An 18,482-nucleotide genomic window follows, 5' to 3' on the forward strand; every position below is an offset into this window, starting at 1 on the left:
ATGCTCTTTTTAATTCTTAAATTATTATGGATAACATGATCATTTTTAGACAATCTCGTGGAAACTTGAGCAAATTTGAGTTTGTGGAAACTTGGGCAAACTTAAGTTTATGCAGCTTGGGTACTGCTACCATTAAAGCAAAAGGCATATATGAAAAATATAGGCTATGAATATATTTTAATTCAATGTTTTTTATTATTATTATTATTATTATTATTATTATTATTATTATTATTATTTTAACTTTACTTACATTGTCCCAAACTTTATTATTCAAGATTCCATAAAAAGCCTATAGAAGAATTACAGCAGAGTGACATTTAAAGGCCTGCTACTCCCAGTGCTGCCTTTGTGGAGCCATGTAAATTATATAATTGTTTTGATAAGCTATGCTGCAATGAGAAATATGATCACATGAAGTCTATTCAGTGTTCCAACTCATCTGGCAATTTTGTTTCCACTGAAAAAGTTTTAGGTAAGCTACAGCATACATTAATTCACAAGAGGAGGGTCATATGATGCGATTTCAAATTTTCCTTTCTCTTTGGAGTGTTACAAGCTCTTGGTGAATAAAGAAGATCTGTGAAGTTGCAAAGACTAAAGTCTCAAATCCAAAGAGATATTCTTTATAAAAGTTGAGACTCATCCACGCCCCCCTGAAACGGCTCGTTCTAACACACCCCCACATTTCTACGTCAGTATGTGGGAAGATTTGCATAACGCCGCACAGATGTTCACGCAAAGAAAGAAGGCGTACCTTTTATTCTCGTTGTGTTGTTGTTGCTGTCGCCGTCATGTTGTATAGACACTGTGTGTTTCACTGTGAAAGCGAAACTACTTTGTTTGGCCTTCCAAAAGAGGACGATATCCGCTTCATCATGTCTGGAGCTGATCCGTGCTGATCGCTGAGGAAATACATCAACTTTGCACTGTAGATCGCCGAATTGGCTTTCACCATGGACGAAGCCAGCTCGGGGTCGTCACATGTGGTTGCTGCAAGACCAAGGTTTTTGTCTCACCGCTCCGGCCGGACAATGCTTCACAATATGTTAAGAGGTGTAACATTTCCGTCACAGGTTTGAGGCATTCGGCCAATCACTCGCTGGATAGCTGGCCAATTACAGCACACCCCACTTTTCAGAAAGATGAGCCTTGTGAAAATCGACATGTTTCAGAAGGCGGGCATAGAGGAGAAACAATAATGTACAGTATGTGGAAAATAATGTGTTTTTTAACCTTAAACCGCATAAACACATTTCATTACACCAAATACACAAAATAATGTTCTTTTTAGCAGCATCATATGACCCCTTTAAATTATACCATATTTAATGCATCAAAATTTGTTAATACTTTAGGTTAGGGGTGGATAATTTTATCAGTTGTTTATTATTCATGCAACAACATATTACTGTTATAGTTTTCATTAATAGCATTGATATATTGATATTGATAATGTTCTTATGGATGTTTTTGCATGACTTTATGAAATTTTAACTGCAATTTCTCACTTTATTCACTTTTTAAATTATCAAAATAAGTGGAAAAGGCAAGTCCAGAAACGCTCAGATCTGGCAACACGCCACGGAGTCAGCGCGCGCGCCCTCACTCACTGCACAGGTAATCAACTAGCTCAGGCCTCCTTTACATTCGTGCAAACTGTCTAAATTTAATTATACATGCAGACACTCATATGAGGAGTTTTAAACATTCAGAGAACACATGAGAACAACATGAAAAATTTCCCTCATAGCGACCTCATAGCTGTCTACGGCCATGCTTATATTGTTTTAATTTTATTTTTATCAACCAATTAGATTAGAGGAGAATATGCAGTAAATATTTAACTAAAACTGCATTTAGCTAGAACTTGATTTTCTCGAAATTACTATCTTTATATATGAGAAGCAGCAACCGATTAAATTCATGGTCAAAACAAACCAAAACAATAGACATTGTGGAAGATTTAAGAAAGCGAGTAGCGCTTCTCCATTGGTCGTTTCATTAACATACACACGTGGGCGTGACTTCCGCATACGTCATTACGTCGGACATCAATGAGAAGTTGAGAAGTTGCTATTGAAATAATCAGGTGAACAGGAATAATCCTAATAATCCACCATAGTCATGTTAAACGAGATTGGCTATGCCTTTCCTGCTGGCGATGAAAGCGATGGGAGTAACGACGAGTGGGACATTGGGTATTCTGATAATAACAAAAAACCGTGCGCTGAGGTAAAAAAAAAAAAAGGTTATTTCCCACGTTCAACACTCCTCTTGCCCCATGTGTTATAATTTAGCTAGCATAAGGCCGTTTAGTGTAATATAGTTATGTACACAAATTATTTGTAAGATTAAAAAAGCAACCTGTTTTCATCTTGCTGGCAGTTTTCTGAAGCACATCTGAATGGAGATGATAAAGTATCCACCTTGAAAAGGGCCATTACTGCAGGGAATGTCGACCAGGCGCGCGAACTCTTAGACAGTGGTAAGTGCTTGTGTTCATAGCTTTTATTTGGGCGACACAAGTCATAAATTTATATTTAAAAAAATCTCTCATCGTTATCTATCAGGTCTGGACGTGGAGACACGGCTCGGCTTTGGCTGGACTCCTCTCATGTGCGCTGTCCATGTGGCCCACTATGAGCTCGCTGAACTGCTGCTGGATCATGGTGCAAGTGCAAACTTCAGCAGAGGTAAATGGAGACAAAAGTGTGAAAAGACACTCATAATTCCAATGATTTGTGTATCAGAGCTTCATATCGAACGATGAAATGGGGTATTAAGATATTTCTGCATGTATTGTCTCCTTTACTTTTGGCTTTAAAAGAGTATTTAGTAATTATATCTTGCTTAAAACAGCACTCACATGAGATAAGGGGCTTGTCCTAATACCCACATTTGCGTGATGTCATTTTCCAATGTTTTTAAGTGTTGTAAAGTTTTTGCAGCACTTTATTTACACATTTCAATGCTTTGTATTTTAAACTCTCAAATGTCTGTTCAAGATTATGTAACAGACAAAACAATTCAGTTGTAAAGCCTTAATTTAGTTGAGAAATTATAAAAAGCAATTGCAGATGTTTTACAAAAAACACATACTAATCTCAGCACCAATAAACTGTGCAACACATTTTCTGTTTATTTGTACCACTAAATTATATGCAATGTATAATTAAATAAAAAGCATTTCTCAGTCTTGTGATCTTAGCCTCAAATACTCAAACCGCTATGAAGCAATATTAGTGATTGTGTGGATTTAGCATGTGGTAAGGGGACTGAGCACTGACCTGGGACAGTCTTGCACATCTACTTCCTATCACATGTAAATGGCCAAGACCCCAAGTGTGGGTTTTTGAGGCACTTTTGCTTACAGAATAAAAGAGAAAATAGTCAGTGCACCCTTAAGAGTTGAGTTTGACTAGGTAAGAGCAGGTGCTGTCAATCTGATGTTGCAGTACATGGCCTTCCTGTGACTCTTGTGGGTTTTGATTGGAGAGGATGGGGTTTTGCATCAGCCACAGGGAAGGAACCCAATGATATCAAATCAAAAAAGCATGGCTAGACTTAATCCTTCAGGGGGAATAGTTTGGTTTTCATTAATACGGTCAACATTGAAGTAGTTTACATTCTTTTGATTTCAACCCACGTGCTAGAGAGGATCGAAACCAATTAGAGTTTGCCTTGGTGTCCTTCATCTGTCATTACTTAATGTTTGTGACGCACATGCCTAGCCATTGTAACATGCAATTAATCTGCTGGTGTGTTTTTGGTTTACACATTGACCATCTTAATTTTTTTTTCAAAATTGAATGCATCTGTTGGTCATGGTCAAATGTCGGCACATGAGCAACTTGAAGTGATGCAGACACTTCCACTGTGTCCACTAAGAAGAGTTCCAGAGGGGGTCACGAGCAACTGAAGCTGCGGGCTTAGACAGGAAATAATTAAATGTGAATGCAGCTGCCACTTCCTGGTCTGTGTTCCGCACAGAAGGGGAAGAATGTAGAATTGATTGATAATGGCGGTATGCAGAGCGTGGTGCTGGCGTCATTGCGTTGGCCCAACACTGGAGCTTTATTTATTTTCCTGCTCCACCGCAGACGCAACTAAACTGTGTCTGCATCCTACTCCCAAGCAGACCTGCTCCTGCAGTCTAAACGCAGCTATCATCACAACACACAAACCCCTAACATAGATGTGTCTCCTTTTTGCATCAACACAACACTGAGACTGCTCCTGGTCGGATACATGCCTAAAGCACTAGCAGTGTCCAAATGCATTAGGCCATATGAGACTCATGTGAAGTATGTACAAACGTGTGTATCCTGTGGTTTGAGCAGTACCACTGCAGAACTTTTTTGAGAATTATAATTTGATTTTGAAGTGGTATGTCTGTGTTTTTCCCTAATTTCCTTACATAGATCACTATACAGTTCTGATGGCTGCTTGCACAGCAGCGTCTGCCACAGAAGAGATGATCTCCAGGTGTGTGGCTCTGCTGCTCAGTCGCAACGCTGACCCGAATGTCTGCAACAGGTAAGAAATTAAATCGTAGTCTTTTTTTTTTTTTTTTTTTTTTTTTCTCTCTCTGACAGAATCTGGCTGTATCTGTTTAAGTCGTGACGTAAGGAATACAGTTTCCGCGTCCAAGGCTCTGCTTCTTTCATTTGAAATTACTATCTCAACAGCCGTTTGTGAGCAATGTTTATTCATAACACAGATCTAAGCTTATCTAAACTTTTAAAAACTCACAGTGTACACTACACTCTCAGGGTTCACGTTGTCCTGGACACCAATATTTTAATGATTAATAAAAGATGAATCACTGTCTGGCCATCTCAGATTTCGGTATTGGGATAAAGGGGAGTGTATATTAGCACCATTTGTTGTTTGCTTTTGGCATCTGAAATGGGTTATGTCAGTGTGATGTCAGACTTGACTTAGGTAGATCGATTGTTCTTTGGCATTTCTAAAATGTATTGTTGTTGACTACAGAGATTTCTCAGGTCATTTGCCTCAGTGCTTGTCAGTATCATGCACTGATCTACTGGAATTAAAGGTGCACTGCACACAGTGTTTTTTTCCTGATATGGCAGTCAGTTTGGGCTTTTATTTTTTCATGTAGCAGGGCAGTCATACAAAAGTTTTCAGTTACTGATGGCATTGTAACTTACTTATTCCCTGAGTAAATATGTCCAGTAACAGGGGTTACCGAAAAGCAAAAAAGCATTCGTCTGGGCCTATAATAGGATCTGCTCCATGTAAAATAGCTTTATATTGGCCTAACTGTATTATTGATTATGCATCTCCTGTTAGTGTGCTTGAAATAAATACAAGTGGTTCTCAACAAGAGGCCAGGACCTCCGCAAACTTCCAAAAGGGCCTCTAGATAAATTAAACAACTAAAAATCAAGTTACTTTTTTTAAAATCAACCCCTGACATCTGTTTTTGTTGTTGTTTTTCAAAAAGATCTGTATATATGGTGTAGCCTTATTTAAAAGTGTAATTTCTTGAGCTAGAAAGGTCATGTAAATTAATAAAATCTTAAAATCTTCATTAATTTATATATATATATATATATATATATATATATATATATATATGAGTGTGTGTTATATATGTTTATAGATGGGTAGATAGATATTTTTCTAACTCTACCTGATAAAATTATTTTAGAAACTGAGTGAAAATAATTTTTTAAAATCCTTTTTTCTTATTTTTTCCATATCCTGTAAATCATGAAAGACTGGAGAAGTCATGGGGCTGAATCTTGCTGTGGACTATGAGTGGCCTTTAGTGTACAGTTTAGTTTGGGCATAGGTTTGGGTGTGCACTTGTTCAGCAAATAAAGTAACTTACACACGTGTTTCATCCAATAATGGTATCATTAGTTCAACAAAACACTTGTAAGGGATGACAGTTTGATGATTTACTTTGCGTAGGGGCGAGAGCGAGAAATGCAAGCAGTGTAATCGTGCAAAGTACAATAAGAGCAGCAAAGGAATGGTTCACAATCAGTTTTCTCCTCAGAAGTCAGTTTGCAAGCCTTCATGCGACACACATATAGTAAACGCAGATGTTGTTCACTTTGCTGTGCTTAGTGAAAAACAACACATTCACCCGCATTCTGTTTTCTATCATGTGTTGTTCAAGTTTGTGATATAAGTTAAGAACGCAAAATCACCAGAGTTTAATAGAATCGAGTAAATGTGAAACCTGACCAATGCTACGGGGGCACTGGGAACAATCAGACTTGGACCGCAGCAAACGTACCTAGTGTATAAAATGAATTATCCATTTTAAAAGACCTTACTGTAGACCTTCATCCTTCATCTCATCTGCATGCATCCAGGTCTAACACTGGACAGTCACAAGCACTGTCTAGCCCTGTTGATTAAGAGTATTTGAAAAAATTCTCCCAGCAGCTACAAAACATTAACACTGGCCAGACAGTGTTTCAAACAAGTCTTCCTAACAGCTCTGTTTGGGAGGTAATGTGTACTCAATAGTGTATTGACTGAAGCATTTTTCAGGGCAGCCTCCAGCTGCTTATCATCTGCCACCCAAACTGCTCACATGATCTGGAGTGTCAACAAGCATGTTGTTCACTTGGCTGGTGAGAAAGTGATTGTGTCCTATCCAGACAAAATATTTAAAGATCGGTAACAAGGAACAGGGAGATGCTGGCAAGTGATGGGCCTGTCAAACCTTCCATCCTCTTCCTCTGCCCTCTCAGTGCTCCACACATAACCTACAAACTGCAGCAGCTGCATTTCCCTAAATCTTTTTGTTAACAAATACAGTATGCTTAGACTAAGCCAGACATCATTTGGGAAGATAATCTGTTTCAGATTAGTTGAGATTCATTATTTGAAAATTGCTGAGACGAAAATTTTACATTTGGTTTCCATTCTCTTTCACATGTGAAATCACAGGCCTATGATAAATGTTGAAATGCCTCATTATGATTATATAATTTAATCAGTTGTATAATTATAAGAAATGAATGGGACTGCACAATTAATCAAAATAAAACTGAAATCTCAATATTTCAGAGTGCATTTATCAAATCAAAGGTTGCTATTTAAATAATTACATAGTCTGTTGCACAGTGAAGCGCAGCCATGTGTTCATTTACATGCATTCATGTATTTTACAGCATTTCACTAGTATTCTGCCAAAATTAAAGCTGTTGAGGGGTTGAATGTTTGAAAGTGAAAAATTAGTATTGTAACTTAGTATTGCATCATTAATTCATTTTTATTTTAATCAACAGTAATAGTTCTGTATTGATTTTTTTTTTTTTTTGAGATTTAGAGGTCAAACTAATAATAAATTATGATAATAGTTGTAATAAATAAAATAACAGCAATATAACTTTTGCCAAGTTGTGCAGCCCAATAAATAAATACTTTTAAAATATAAATTGTGTATCATTGCTCTTTTGTTGATTTTGATTGCTTCCATTGTCCTCATTTGTAAGTCGCTTTAGATAAAAGTGTCTGCTAAATGACTAAATGTAAATGTAAACGATAAGAATGTCCTGTATTTATTTTATCTGTTTACTTGCATGTTGTGTAACTATTAACCAACAGAGAACTGGGAATATGCAAATGTGTCATTAAATTATTGGAATATTTCGCTTTCTTTGGAGGTACTTTAAATAATTTACATTTGATATATTTTACAATATTTTTACCTGTATTTATTCTGCAGAACTCACAAAAAAAAAGATATTTGAAGAATGCTTCAACTGTTTTTGTCCATACAATAAATGTCATTGGGTTCCAACACAACAGTAGTGATAAAAAAATAAATAATAAATAATGATGGTGATAATATTTGTAATAAAATAATAACAATATCTTTTTTCCAAGTTCAGCCCTATATACAAATAAAATATAAACAACAAGAGGACCAGCATATGACTATATATAAAATACAAACAATAAGAATATACAGTATTTTATCTGTTTGCTTGCATGTCATGTGACTATTAACCAACATCAGGGAAGCGGGAACATGCAAATGTGTTGTTAAATTATTGAAATATTTAACTTTCTTATAAAAGTACTTTCAATATACATTTAAGGGGTTCGAGAAGTCAGAATAGAAGTCATTGGGGTCCAAAAGTGATACAGAAGGAAGCCACATTGCAGACATTTTGACATAAAAATATTTCAGGCTTTAATTGTAGTAGTGAGAAGTCAAATCCAGACGTCACTGGGCCCAGTGACCTTACAGAAAGCATGTTTTACTGGGCATGCAAGTCTTCTGCAACTGTCTCTTCTGTTCTTTCATGTAGTTTATTTGATGATGTGCCCAGTGGGGCTTCTGAGCATATGTTGTTCCAAATTATTCGGATTTTAAGCGTCAGTTTAGTTATTGTTGCATTTATATGAGAAGCACTTATAGCAGCTTCTTACAACTCCCATTGATGTAAATACTTGAAAGTTACAAGGATAAATCCTGTTTACAGCAATTATGATCTTGTTTTATTGATCAGTAAGCTTTCTTATTCCTCCTTTGGTTTTGGTAGGACAGCCTGGGAAAATGCGTTTAAGACTGCACACATTTGTCACAAACACAGTCACTGAAGGGGAAATGCGTAGATAGTGAGATAATGTCAAGATGAAGAATGATGGTGCCCTTGCTCACCTGTGCATGGTGTTGTGGAGTTAAGTTCACCAACGTCACATTCTCTGGGAAATGCCACCCAGGTTGATTGATAGCCTCAGGATTTTCCCATAGATTTAAGGTGTGATGTTTGACACTGTGATGTGTAGATAAAACTGTATATTTACGACAGTAACACAAGCTCTGAATGCAGATGACTAGAAAGTTCCTCTTTTGTGTTTTTTTTTTTTTTAAACAGGTAATAGATTGTCCTAAGTAAGGTGTGAAATGTTTTTGTCTTTGTTTACTTTGGCGCAGTAGTACACTTTCTGGTGTTTTGATTATTCTGAGTGGAGTTTCATTTAAGGGTGATTTACAAACAGGGGCATCACGAACCTGTGTTTATGAAGGAACTTCAGTGTTGGTGCCCTAAGCAAGATATCAGACATAACTATAGTTATGTTTTAGTAGCGCTTCTTTATGAGTAAATGTAACTGTAAGATGTGTTAGCTTAGAGGTTTACAGTTTTTGTTTATCATACAAAATTATTTAAAATTGCTATTGAATACAATATATACTGTAGTTATTTCTGTAATAAACCAAGATACATGATTAAACTTGACAGCTAGTGATGCACTTTCTCATTGAATGAAGTACGCCCCCACTCCCCCCCCCCACAACCAAATTTTCAAGATTATTATTCTTAACTAAAACCATAAAATACATGTTAACTCAACAAATGTTGATTTTCTTTTAGTTTAAATTGATGTGCTAAAATATCTACAAAAAATTAAATAAAAAGTATATAAACATAATGGGTGGGGAATTAAAATAAAAATAAAATAAAAATGGAACAACAATAGAATAGAATCATTTGTGCAAATTAACCATTTTGGAAGTTGCATTCAAAATCCATTTGGTTTAAAAATCTGAGAGGTCATGTTGTTTACAGATACATTTTGGTACACAGGTGTAGAAAAAGTGACAAGCTTGAATTTCTGTGCTGTCTGAAACTCTCAAGGGTTTTAAGATGGTGATTATAGCAAAAAAACACCAATAATGCAAGTCACTAGGCTTTAATTTTCGCTATTACACTTTAGCTTAGTTTGCTTCTATCAATTACATCTCAGTTTACTGCAATAAATGGCTCATATTAAATATAAATGTATCAGAAAACATAACCCCTTGTATGTGATTTATTGCCATCAGCATGATCACAGTAACATCTGGCAGTTCTATCTTTTTTTTTGTGCCCTTGCTCAGGAGCAGTATGACGTGTTTGATGCTGGCAGCCAGAGACGGCTATTGTCAGGTGATTAATTTGCTGGTTTCACACGGAGCGGAGCTGAACTTTCAGAATGATAATGGACTTACGGTAAGAGCATCAATAAAGGTTGTAGAAATAATTAACTTTCTCTATATTAGTTGTTTTTAACCTGCCTTTTTTTACATTCATTCTCCATTTGTGTCTATTAACTAATATTATTATTATTATTGTTTTTTTTAAGATTTATTTTTGGCATTTTTGCCTTTATTACAATTGGGCAGATCAAAACTGTCAGGAAGTGAAGTGGGAGAGAGAAGGGGGTAGGATTGGGAAAGGTCCTTGAGTCGGGAGTGTATGTCAGTGCGCTACCCACAAGGCTGTCGGTGCCGACTATCTATTATTATAGCATATAAGAATCTATTATTACACTATTATTGTTCTGATGGAGCAGGCCCTCATAATGGCAGTGCAGTATGGACGTGAAGCGGCTGTGTTGAAACTGCTTCAACTAGGAGCTGATAAGTTCATCAAAACCAAAACGGGGAAGACTGCAGCTGACATGGCCAAAGTGTTCAATTACCCTGAGGTAGATTTCCAATGTCAGAAATCATAGAAATCTTTTCTTTAGACTACAGTTAAAAAAAAAATGTCGGTTTTGGTCTTGAGAATGAGAAATATTCAAATCATTGCTCTTTTCAGATCTCCAGGATCCTTGATTCTAAAGATCTCTCTACTGTAAATGGCAATGCACCCTCCAAAGCTGAAGCGCTGTATAAATTTCTCAATCAAAACCCTGATCCTTCGTCTGCCTGCAAAGAGAGGTGAACCTCTGTGTCTGTGACTTGGCTTGTAACACCCTCTAGTGGTGGTTGAAAATTAAACAATGCTTTTTTGAAAGACATTTTAGTGTTACAGAAGATATATATTTCAAATAAGTGCTGCTCTTTTGACCTTTCTATTCATCAGAAAATCAATGTTTTCGACAGCGATAAGAAGAAATGCTTCTTGAGCACAAGATCAGCATTTAAGAATGATTTCTGAAGTATCATATGAGACTAAATTGCTGGCAAAAATTCAGCTTTGCCATCAGAGGAATAATTTACATTTTTAAATATATTGAATAAGAAAACAGTTTTAAATTGCAATATTTCACAACTTTACTGTATTTTTATTCAAATAAGTGCAGCCTTGATCAGTATAAGAGACTTCTTTAAAAAAAAATCCCAAACTTTTGAGCGATATATGTAATTGAATATACACATTATGCACGTGTATATATAGAGGGGTAGCAGAAGAGCATAAGTCACATGCTGGTCCTCCCTGTAAACTATATTTAATCGTTTTACAAATCAACATAAAAGCAGCTGGGCTCAGATGTCAGTATTGTTAATGTGGGTTCATTCTTTTGTTTGATCTTACAGTTCCTCCAAGCTGAGTGATATTGAACTTCTGCTGCATGGTCTGAATCTGGATCATCTCTCAGACATCATGGTGGTAAGCCAGTCGATTTATTTTACAGTTACACTAAATAAATGTTTATTGTAATGCACATACAATAGAAATCTATGGGGCCAGTGTTCCAGAAGTGTTAATCTTATATTTCTGTTAATATGTTTACATTAATTATTTATTAAAATGTTTATTAGCTGATCTCTGAAATTGTTTAAATTGTCCTTTTGTCCATTGGGAGTAGTTTTTCAGATTAATTAACTTAATGTTACCGACACATTTCCTGTAGATGAAGTTTGTTTTTAACATTTTTTTCATGTGCAATACTGTATGATTGACCTTCATTGTAAATGAATTGCAATGTTGATTACCCATGTTGATTTTCTGAGGTAATTACTATTGTCTCTATTGAATATTCCTTCTCTCGTGTCAACTGTGTCTTTTTTTACTGGCAGGAAAATGATGTCACTTGGAGTGACCTGTTGATCATGGAGAAGGGGGATTTGGAAAAAGTAGTTTAGATCATGCCTTTTTAATAGATGAGAATATTAAAAAATGGCTAAAAATATAATGAATTGGATACTTTTTAGATATACATCTAAAAAACTACATATATTATATCTCCCATAAAATGTTGGTTTACAATAAATCAGCTCTCTTTTTCTCTTAGATTGGCGTAACTAATCCTGAGGATCAAAAGAAGATTCTCAGCACCATGGAGCAGATGCACCTTGATAAAGTAGATCTGGACACCCTGACGCCTCTTAATAACATAGACAGCGGGTAAAGCTCATTTAGCCTCAAGCTTATCTAAACTTTATTGCATGTTTATTATGTATCCACATCAAACCCAAACCATGTTTCCCATGCTGGTAAGAGTCTGTAGTGCAGCTAAAGTGCTGTAGAACTCATAGCAGGACAACAGTGTCTTGACAAGGCTTCCATGTAAGCCTGTCTTAATGGTTTAAGCTCTAGTAATGATTTGTAAGGTGAGAAATGAACTAGTGCCGTTTCTGCATGCTCTGGATTCTGACGGATGATGGCGAGTAGGCGGCGTGGCGGCCATGTTTGACTTTAAAGTCTTTGCTTAATGAATCTAATCAATCTGTAATTTCTTTATTCCTTGTCAGGGAGGTACAGAGAGGGCAGACGGACACACAGTAAATTGTGCAGTTAAATCCTCTTCTGATAGCTGCTCCATAAACACACATTAAAGGGATATAGAGTTACACTGAAATTCATTGCCATAGTTGATTTCCTGTCTAATGAGATGTATGTAAACATAAGCAGTTCATAAGCTGTTTCCGGACGATAACTCTGTAGCTTTGATACTAATGTTATTGTTAGAGCAAAAAAACAACGTTAAACTGTTATTTTTTGAGTGGTTGGATTATTTAAAATATATTGGCTAATTGGCAGTGTATGTGACCTGATGCAAATTGATGGATCTGCTCATGGTGCCTGTTGGGACGGTGGCATTAACCCAGCACTTAGTCGTCCACAAGAGCCTATCACTCATTCAGTCATAGAAAAACTAACAAAGTGACACTCAGAGCCCATCTCTCTGTCCTGAAGGAGATAGTAACTCCACAGTGTCTGACAGTGTTTACCACAGGCTCTGACAGAGTGTTAGGAGAAGAAAACGGCTGCTTGGGGAAATGCTCTGTTAAGATAACACTGTCAACATTGCGTGGTATGTGTGAGCCATTACAGGAGTTTGAAATTGTAAGTGATGGCAGAAGTACGCCAAGAATGCTGTCACCAAATTAAGTGCCATGTCATTGGTCAATTAAGAAACATTTGCTTTAGCTTTCAATGTTGGTGACTTTAGGATTAAGAGAACTGAAGGAAATATTTAAGTAAACAATGGTTTGATTTGGTTGATACCATTTGGTGATAGATAGATAGATAGATAGATAGATAGTTACTGTAACAACAGATTTTAAAACATTTTTCGGTACTATAGTTAACATGAACTAAGAATGAACAATACAAGTTGTATTTGTTAACATCAGTAAATGCACTGTGAACTAACATGAACAAACAATGAACAATAGTATTTTTATTAAATTACATTATCAAAGATTAATAATAAATAGTTTAATAAATGTATTGTTCATTGTTCATTCGTGTTAGTTAATACATTAACTAATGTTAACAAATCACACCTTATTGTAAAGTCTAGCCCCCCCCCCCCTTTTTTTAAATACATGTTTTGTTCATCAAGATAATCTTCACAACTTTTTCTGAATTTTGAAGCCTAAATACAATCGGCAGAAGTAAAAAGCTAATCATGGGCTATAAACAAACTACATCATGGTAGTGTTGGGCGGTTTGACCAAAATATCTGTATAACTTTTTTTTTTTTTTTTTTTTACCAATATTATTTTTGTGTTTTGGTTTTTTATAATTTTTTTTTTTTTATTTTTTTTTTTTTTTAGTATTGTTGCGTTTTAAGGTTTTAGAACCACTGCATCTTAATCACTATCCAAACAAACATGCTACATACATATAGCATGAGCAGTTTTTTATGTACATTAGATTGTATTATTTCAAATATAATGCTACATAAAACACATCTGAACGAAACAAAAACAGCAGACGGGCTGAATGAGAGTGCAGGTTCTTTCACTGACAGCTGGTGGTGCTTATGGCATTTCCTTTATTGCGGCTGTAAACAAAGAAGTGCTGCGCTTTAAAATAGTACATTAATATGTATTATATGGAGGTAAGATGAAAAGAAAACACCATCCAAATTTTTCTGAAGACAGTCAGTTCCCCTCAGAGATATATTTATATAAACCCCTCACCCCCAGTTCAGTATTTAGAATTTTCTTCCTATATTTCGCGGATCGTGAACAGTGAGCTTACGCTGCCTGCTACAGTATTTTTTCCTCTTTGCATACCTCTTTAACGTCTCTGGCTTCCGTTGATGGTTGCTTATGGTTGGCTTATTTGCCAAGTTAAAGAATTAGTTGTGCAGTATGAATAGTCCTAAAAGTTTTCCAACCATAATTTAGAAGTATATGCAGTTAACGGGGATCTTCCCTCAATTAACCACACTATGTATGTTCTTTAGGTACTTGTTTTTTAAAAATGCATACCGTTTTCATAAACAAATTGCCCAGCATTACACCATTCCATTAAGTCTATATATATATAAAAGTTAAAATAGTTCACAAAAGTTTGATTAATAAACAAAATCAGGCTGTGTGTAGAGGAGTTTACGTGTTAGGCGTGATGACTTTTAATGTCCCTGACAATCTTTGTAGCTAGTTGTTAGCAACTGCATTTTTAAAAATGAGTATAAAAGCTTTAACAAAAGCAAACAGCAAATTACTGTTGTATTAACTCGTTTCCGGGTTTTGGCCTACAAAAATATTTCATCCCTGCAGCACTCTACTTTGAAAAGTCTAAACTTAAAGGAAGTGGAAAGTTTATTTAACTACTTCATATGTTCATGAACAAAGAGAGTCATTTGTGAAATGTCTTCTTTTTCTCAGGAGTGAAGATTTCCTTAACTTTCTGATCAGCCTGAAACAGCAGTGCTGTTACTTGACAGAAACCTTACAGGATGTCATCAGCAGATTTCCACGTAGCCCTGCTGAGGTCTGTTGTGTTCTTTAAGTATCTGAGTCCTGTCTAAAGCATGACCAGTTAGAAGTATTCCTGTCTGATTCTTTAGTCTCGTACAGCCAGGCTCTTGATTTGTGGCAGTCTGGTCTTCATTGCTTTATTTCTGACCAACCACCCACTTAGAGACATGTAAAGCAACCAACAACAGTTATTTTTGTTTTTATGTGCTGTTTAGGAGTGGATCTGAAATAAAAATAATTAAAATAACGGTATATTAGCCAAATGGTTGTACACAAAACACTGTAAAAATAGGAGGGAAATGTATAGACAATTGTCAAAATTCACAAAAAGAGAGTTTTTTTTGTGCATGTGTTTGTTACATGGTGAGAAAAGTTTGAAGAACATAGAGGAATAGTTAATTTTTAATTTAAAGCAAATAATGCACAAAAAGCTGTGACTAGACTGGACTGCCTAATTTTATATTTGTGAATGAATGATCTCTAGCATAACATTTTAAATAAACGTTTTTACCATCAGTACATATGCAACCTTACTTTCAAAATTGCTTTATCAGTTTAAGTGTGCATGGCCTCTGAGAGTGCCTGAAATTATCCATGATTATGGTCTTGAATAAATGGGAACAAATGAGTTCAATTTTATTTTAAACCTTCGTCATTTTAAGTGTTTTCAACTGAAGTGGCAGTAGGCAGACAGAGCTATTGTATCTCACGTTTCATGCCTGCTTGTTTGTGGTGCCTTTGTTTGACAGGTTGTTCTTACATGTGATCCCAAAAAGAGGCTCAAGCCCTTTGCACCGAGCTTGTAACTCAGACAGGAGACCTCCAGAAAGAGATTCTCTGTCTTAAGACCCTGCTCAGCAAGGTCAGTCATGTCCACATTCCTTCATGTCCTCATCTTTCTTCTTCTCTGACGCTTCTATTTATAATAGTTTTGTCTAGTAAGAATACTGTGAGAGCAACAGGGGCGGCCGTTTCATCCCTCTTAGATGTTCCTATAGTCTCTTTCATGATGATGAAGTGTAATCATTTGTGAACAAATAAACTGAGGACGTTACCGCTAGCACATTCCAGGGAATTTCTACAACTCTCATCAATCTCCAATGTGAAATTAGTGGAATCACACATGTTTGTAGCTTGTTGTAACTCCTGTTGTTCTCAAAGCATTCAACATTTGATTGTGGCAGCCCATCAAAATAGAATCTTAATAGAATGCTTTCTTGCTTAGTGTTTTGTCTTTTGACATAAGAAACATTCCACTTCACCATAACTGATACTCATGCTGCGACACATGTGAAATACTGGCTTTTGGGAGAGTTTTTCCTGTGGAATATAAAAGCAAATTAACTTACCCTCAGGCCACCGTGATGTAGATGAGTTTGTTTCTTTATTGAAGAAATTTAGCATTACATCACTTGCTCACCAATGGATCCTCTGCAGTGAATGGGTGCCACCAGAATGAGAGTCAAAACACTGATAAAAACTTCACAATAATCCACAAGCAATAAGAGTCCACAAGACTTCAGTCCATCAGTTAATATCTTGTGAGCTAAAAATCTGCAAGTTTGTAAGAAACAAATCCATAAAGATGTTTGAACTTAAACCGTTGCGCCTGGTTAAAGTCAGTAATACCGCTTTCTCCAGGGAAAAATTGTATCTCGCCTGAATCAGAAGAGAAATGTGCAAAGATCAAGCACAGTTTACAAGCAAAAAAAATATGTTGGTGGATTTTGAGGGCAACAGGCGATGGACTGGAGAAAGCATTATTTTGGATTATGGTCAGAAGTGACAGTTTAAAGTTAAAATGTCTTAATAATGGCTTTGTTTCTTACAAATATGTAGCTTTTCATTTCACAAGACCTTAATTGATGGACTGGAGTCATGTGGATTACTTGTGGATTGTGATGTTTTTATCAGCTGTTTGGATTCTCATTCTGACGGCACCCATTCACTGCAGAGGATCCATTGGAGAGCAAGCGATGTAATGCAGAATTCTCCAAACCTTTTCTGATGAAGAGGATTCCTGAGGATGAGTATATTTTCAGCAAATTTAGATTTTTGGATGAGTTTATTTCTATTTCTTTAAGTTTGATGTCACAACTCCAAGTGCTCTATGAAATCCCAAAAGCAAACAGTATACGGTGCTAATATACACCGATGGTGTGCTCCAATAATAATAATAATTTATTCTCTTTAAACCCTTAATTTCTCCTTAGACGGATCACACAGAATACAACTTTCAGCTTCTTCAACCAGTCTCCAATAATGGCCAGAGAGGAAAGGCCTGCAAGAGGTTTGCTGCTGTGCTTGGACTCGGAATGCTTGGAGCAGGGCTTCTATTTGTGATGTCACAATCAAAAAAACTGAACTATTTTTGAGGTTATGTTTTGCAGTGATTTATATATTTTAAGTTGTTACCTCAGTATTTTATTAATAATTGTATGTTCTAGATTTAGGTTAAGAATATGTTATGATCACTCTTTTTGTAGTGCTATTCTAGACTGTTATTCAACTAAATCTGTTAAATGTTCTTTTGGTTTTTCAGACAATGCACTTCATAAAAGTTTTCCCAAACTATGTTATCCTTCTCTTTGCTTTGTTTGTAAACACTGTTGTCAACTTCTATTACAGTGGCATCTGCCGGTCAGAGCTAGACGGCTAGCACTTTGTGTTTTGGAAATTGGTTTGATTTTGCTGGGTGGCCCAAAAAGAAAAGTCATTGCCAATCGCTGTCTGTGGTGCTGAAATGTCATTTCTGGGTGCAGGACCCCCTTACAACTAAATTCATGATAAAAGCTGGTTACTTGATCAGTCATGTTCAGTTTAATTGAACAATTGCTTGATACATCTTCATTTTAAGGCTTGAGGGGAAAATGAAATGTAATATGGCATGTGCAAGCAGTTTCCCGAAAGCCCTGTTCTGAAAATGTTACATAAGCTGTCTATGAGCAGCAAACAATGGCAGCTCTTTTATCTCTTTCATTTCTTGTAGTTGCATGCATTTATTATGTCATTAAAAGTTAGGCCAAATAAAATGCATTTAAAAGAACCACTTTAATTGACATGTTCTGCTATTTGACTCTCACTGGAGAAAGATGAGACATGAACCCGTCCTCCAAGGTGCTGTAACAATGTCAAGTATATGTTGTTCGATATAAGTTCAAACATTTTTCCCAATGTTTGAATTGCTTGTGTGAAAGGGAATGTCGAACAGTTTCTACAAGTTAAAATCTTAAAGTCTAGCAACTAAATCTTGTAGAGATCTCTGTGCTTTTTGGACAATTTCCCAACACTGTTCTATGCAGCCTATTCTTATGGTTTTGCAATGTTTATGAAATCAGCAGAGTGCTCCTATAAGCTAGACAAACTTCACCTTAGAGAAAACCTCTATAAAACTTAAAAACTGTTATTATTAAGAATTTTGAAGGACTTGGCCTATGTTTACAATAAAATAAATCAGAGCAGTTGGACTCCCCTGCTGAAAAATAACAATAGACATCATTCCTCACAAAATTTGTAATGGTTTTACTGGTCATAATGGGTATTGTATTGG

General features: G+C 36.0%; 1 protein-coding gene across 1 annotated transcript; it reads left to right on the top strand.

Annotated features, from left to right (window-relative positions):
* Positions 1 to 2,018: 2,018 nt before the first annotated feature.
* Positions 2,019 to 18,001, top strand: LOC122140436 (ankyrin repeat, SAM and basic leucine zipper domain-containing protein 1-like). The gene is given in 14 exon segments (XM_042744072.1): positions 2,019 to 2,235; positions 2,389 to 2,488; positions 2,574 to 2,696; positions 4,425 to 4,539; positions 9,884 to 9,995; positions 10,339 to 10,473; positions 10,587 to 10,708; positions 11,309 to 11,381; positions 11,792 to 11,848; positions 12,007 to 12,119; positions 14,840 to 14,945; positions 15,682 to 15,703; positions 15,706 to 15,794; positions 17,146 to 18,001. Coding segments are annotated over 14 exon segments (1,437 nt in total). The 5' UTR covers positions 2,019 to 2,127; the 3' UTR covers positions 17,308 to 18,001.
* Positions 18,002 to 18,482: the final 481 nt, after the last annotated feature.

This window comes from Cyprinus carpio, chromosome B18 (genome assembly GCF_018340385.1).
Source record: "Cyprinus carpio isolate SPL01 chromosome B18, ASM1834038v1, whole genome shotgun sequence".
NCBI classification, from domain to species: domain Eukaryota; kingdom Metazoa; phylum Chordata; class Actinopteri; order Cypriniformes; family Cyprinidae; genus Cyprinus; species Cyprinus carpio.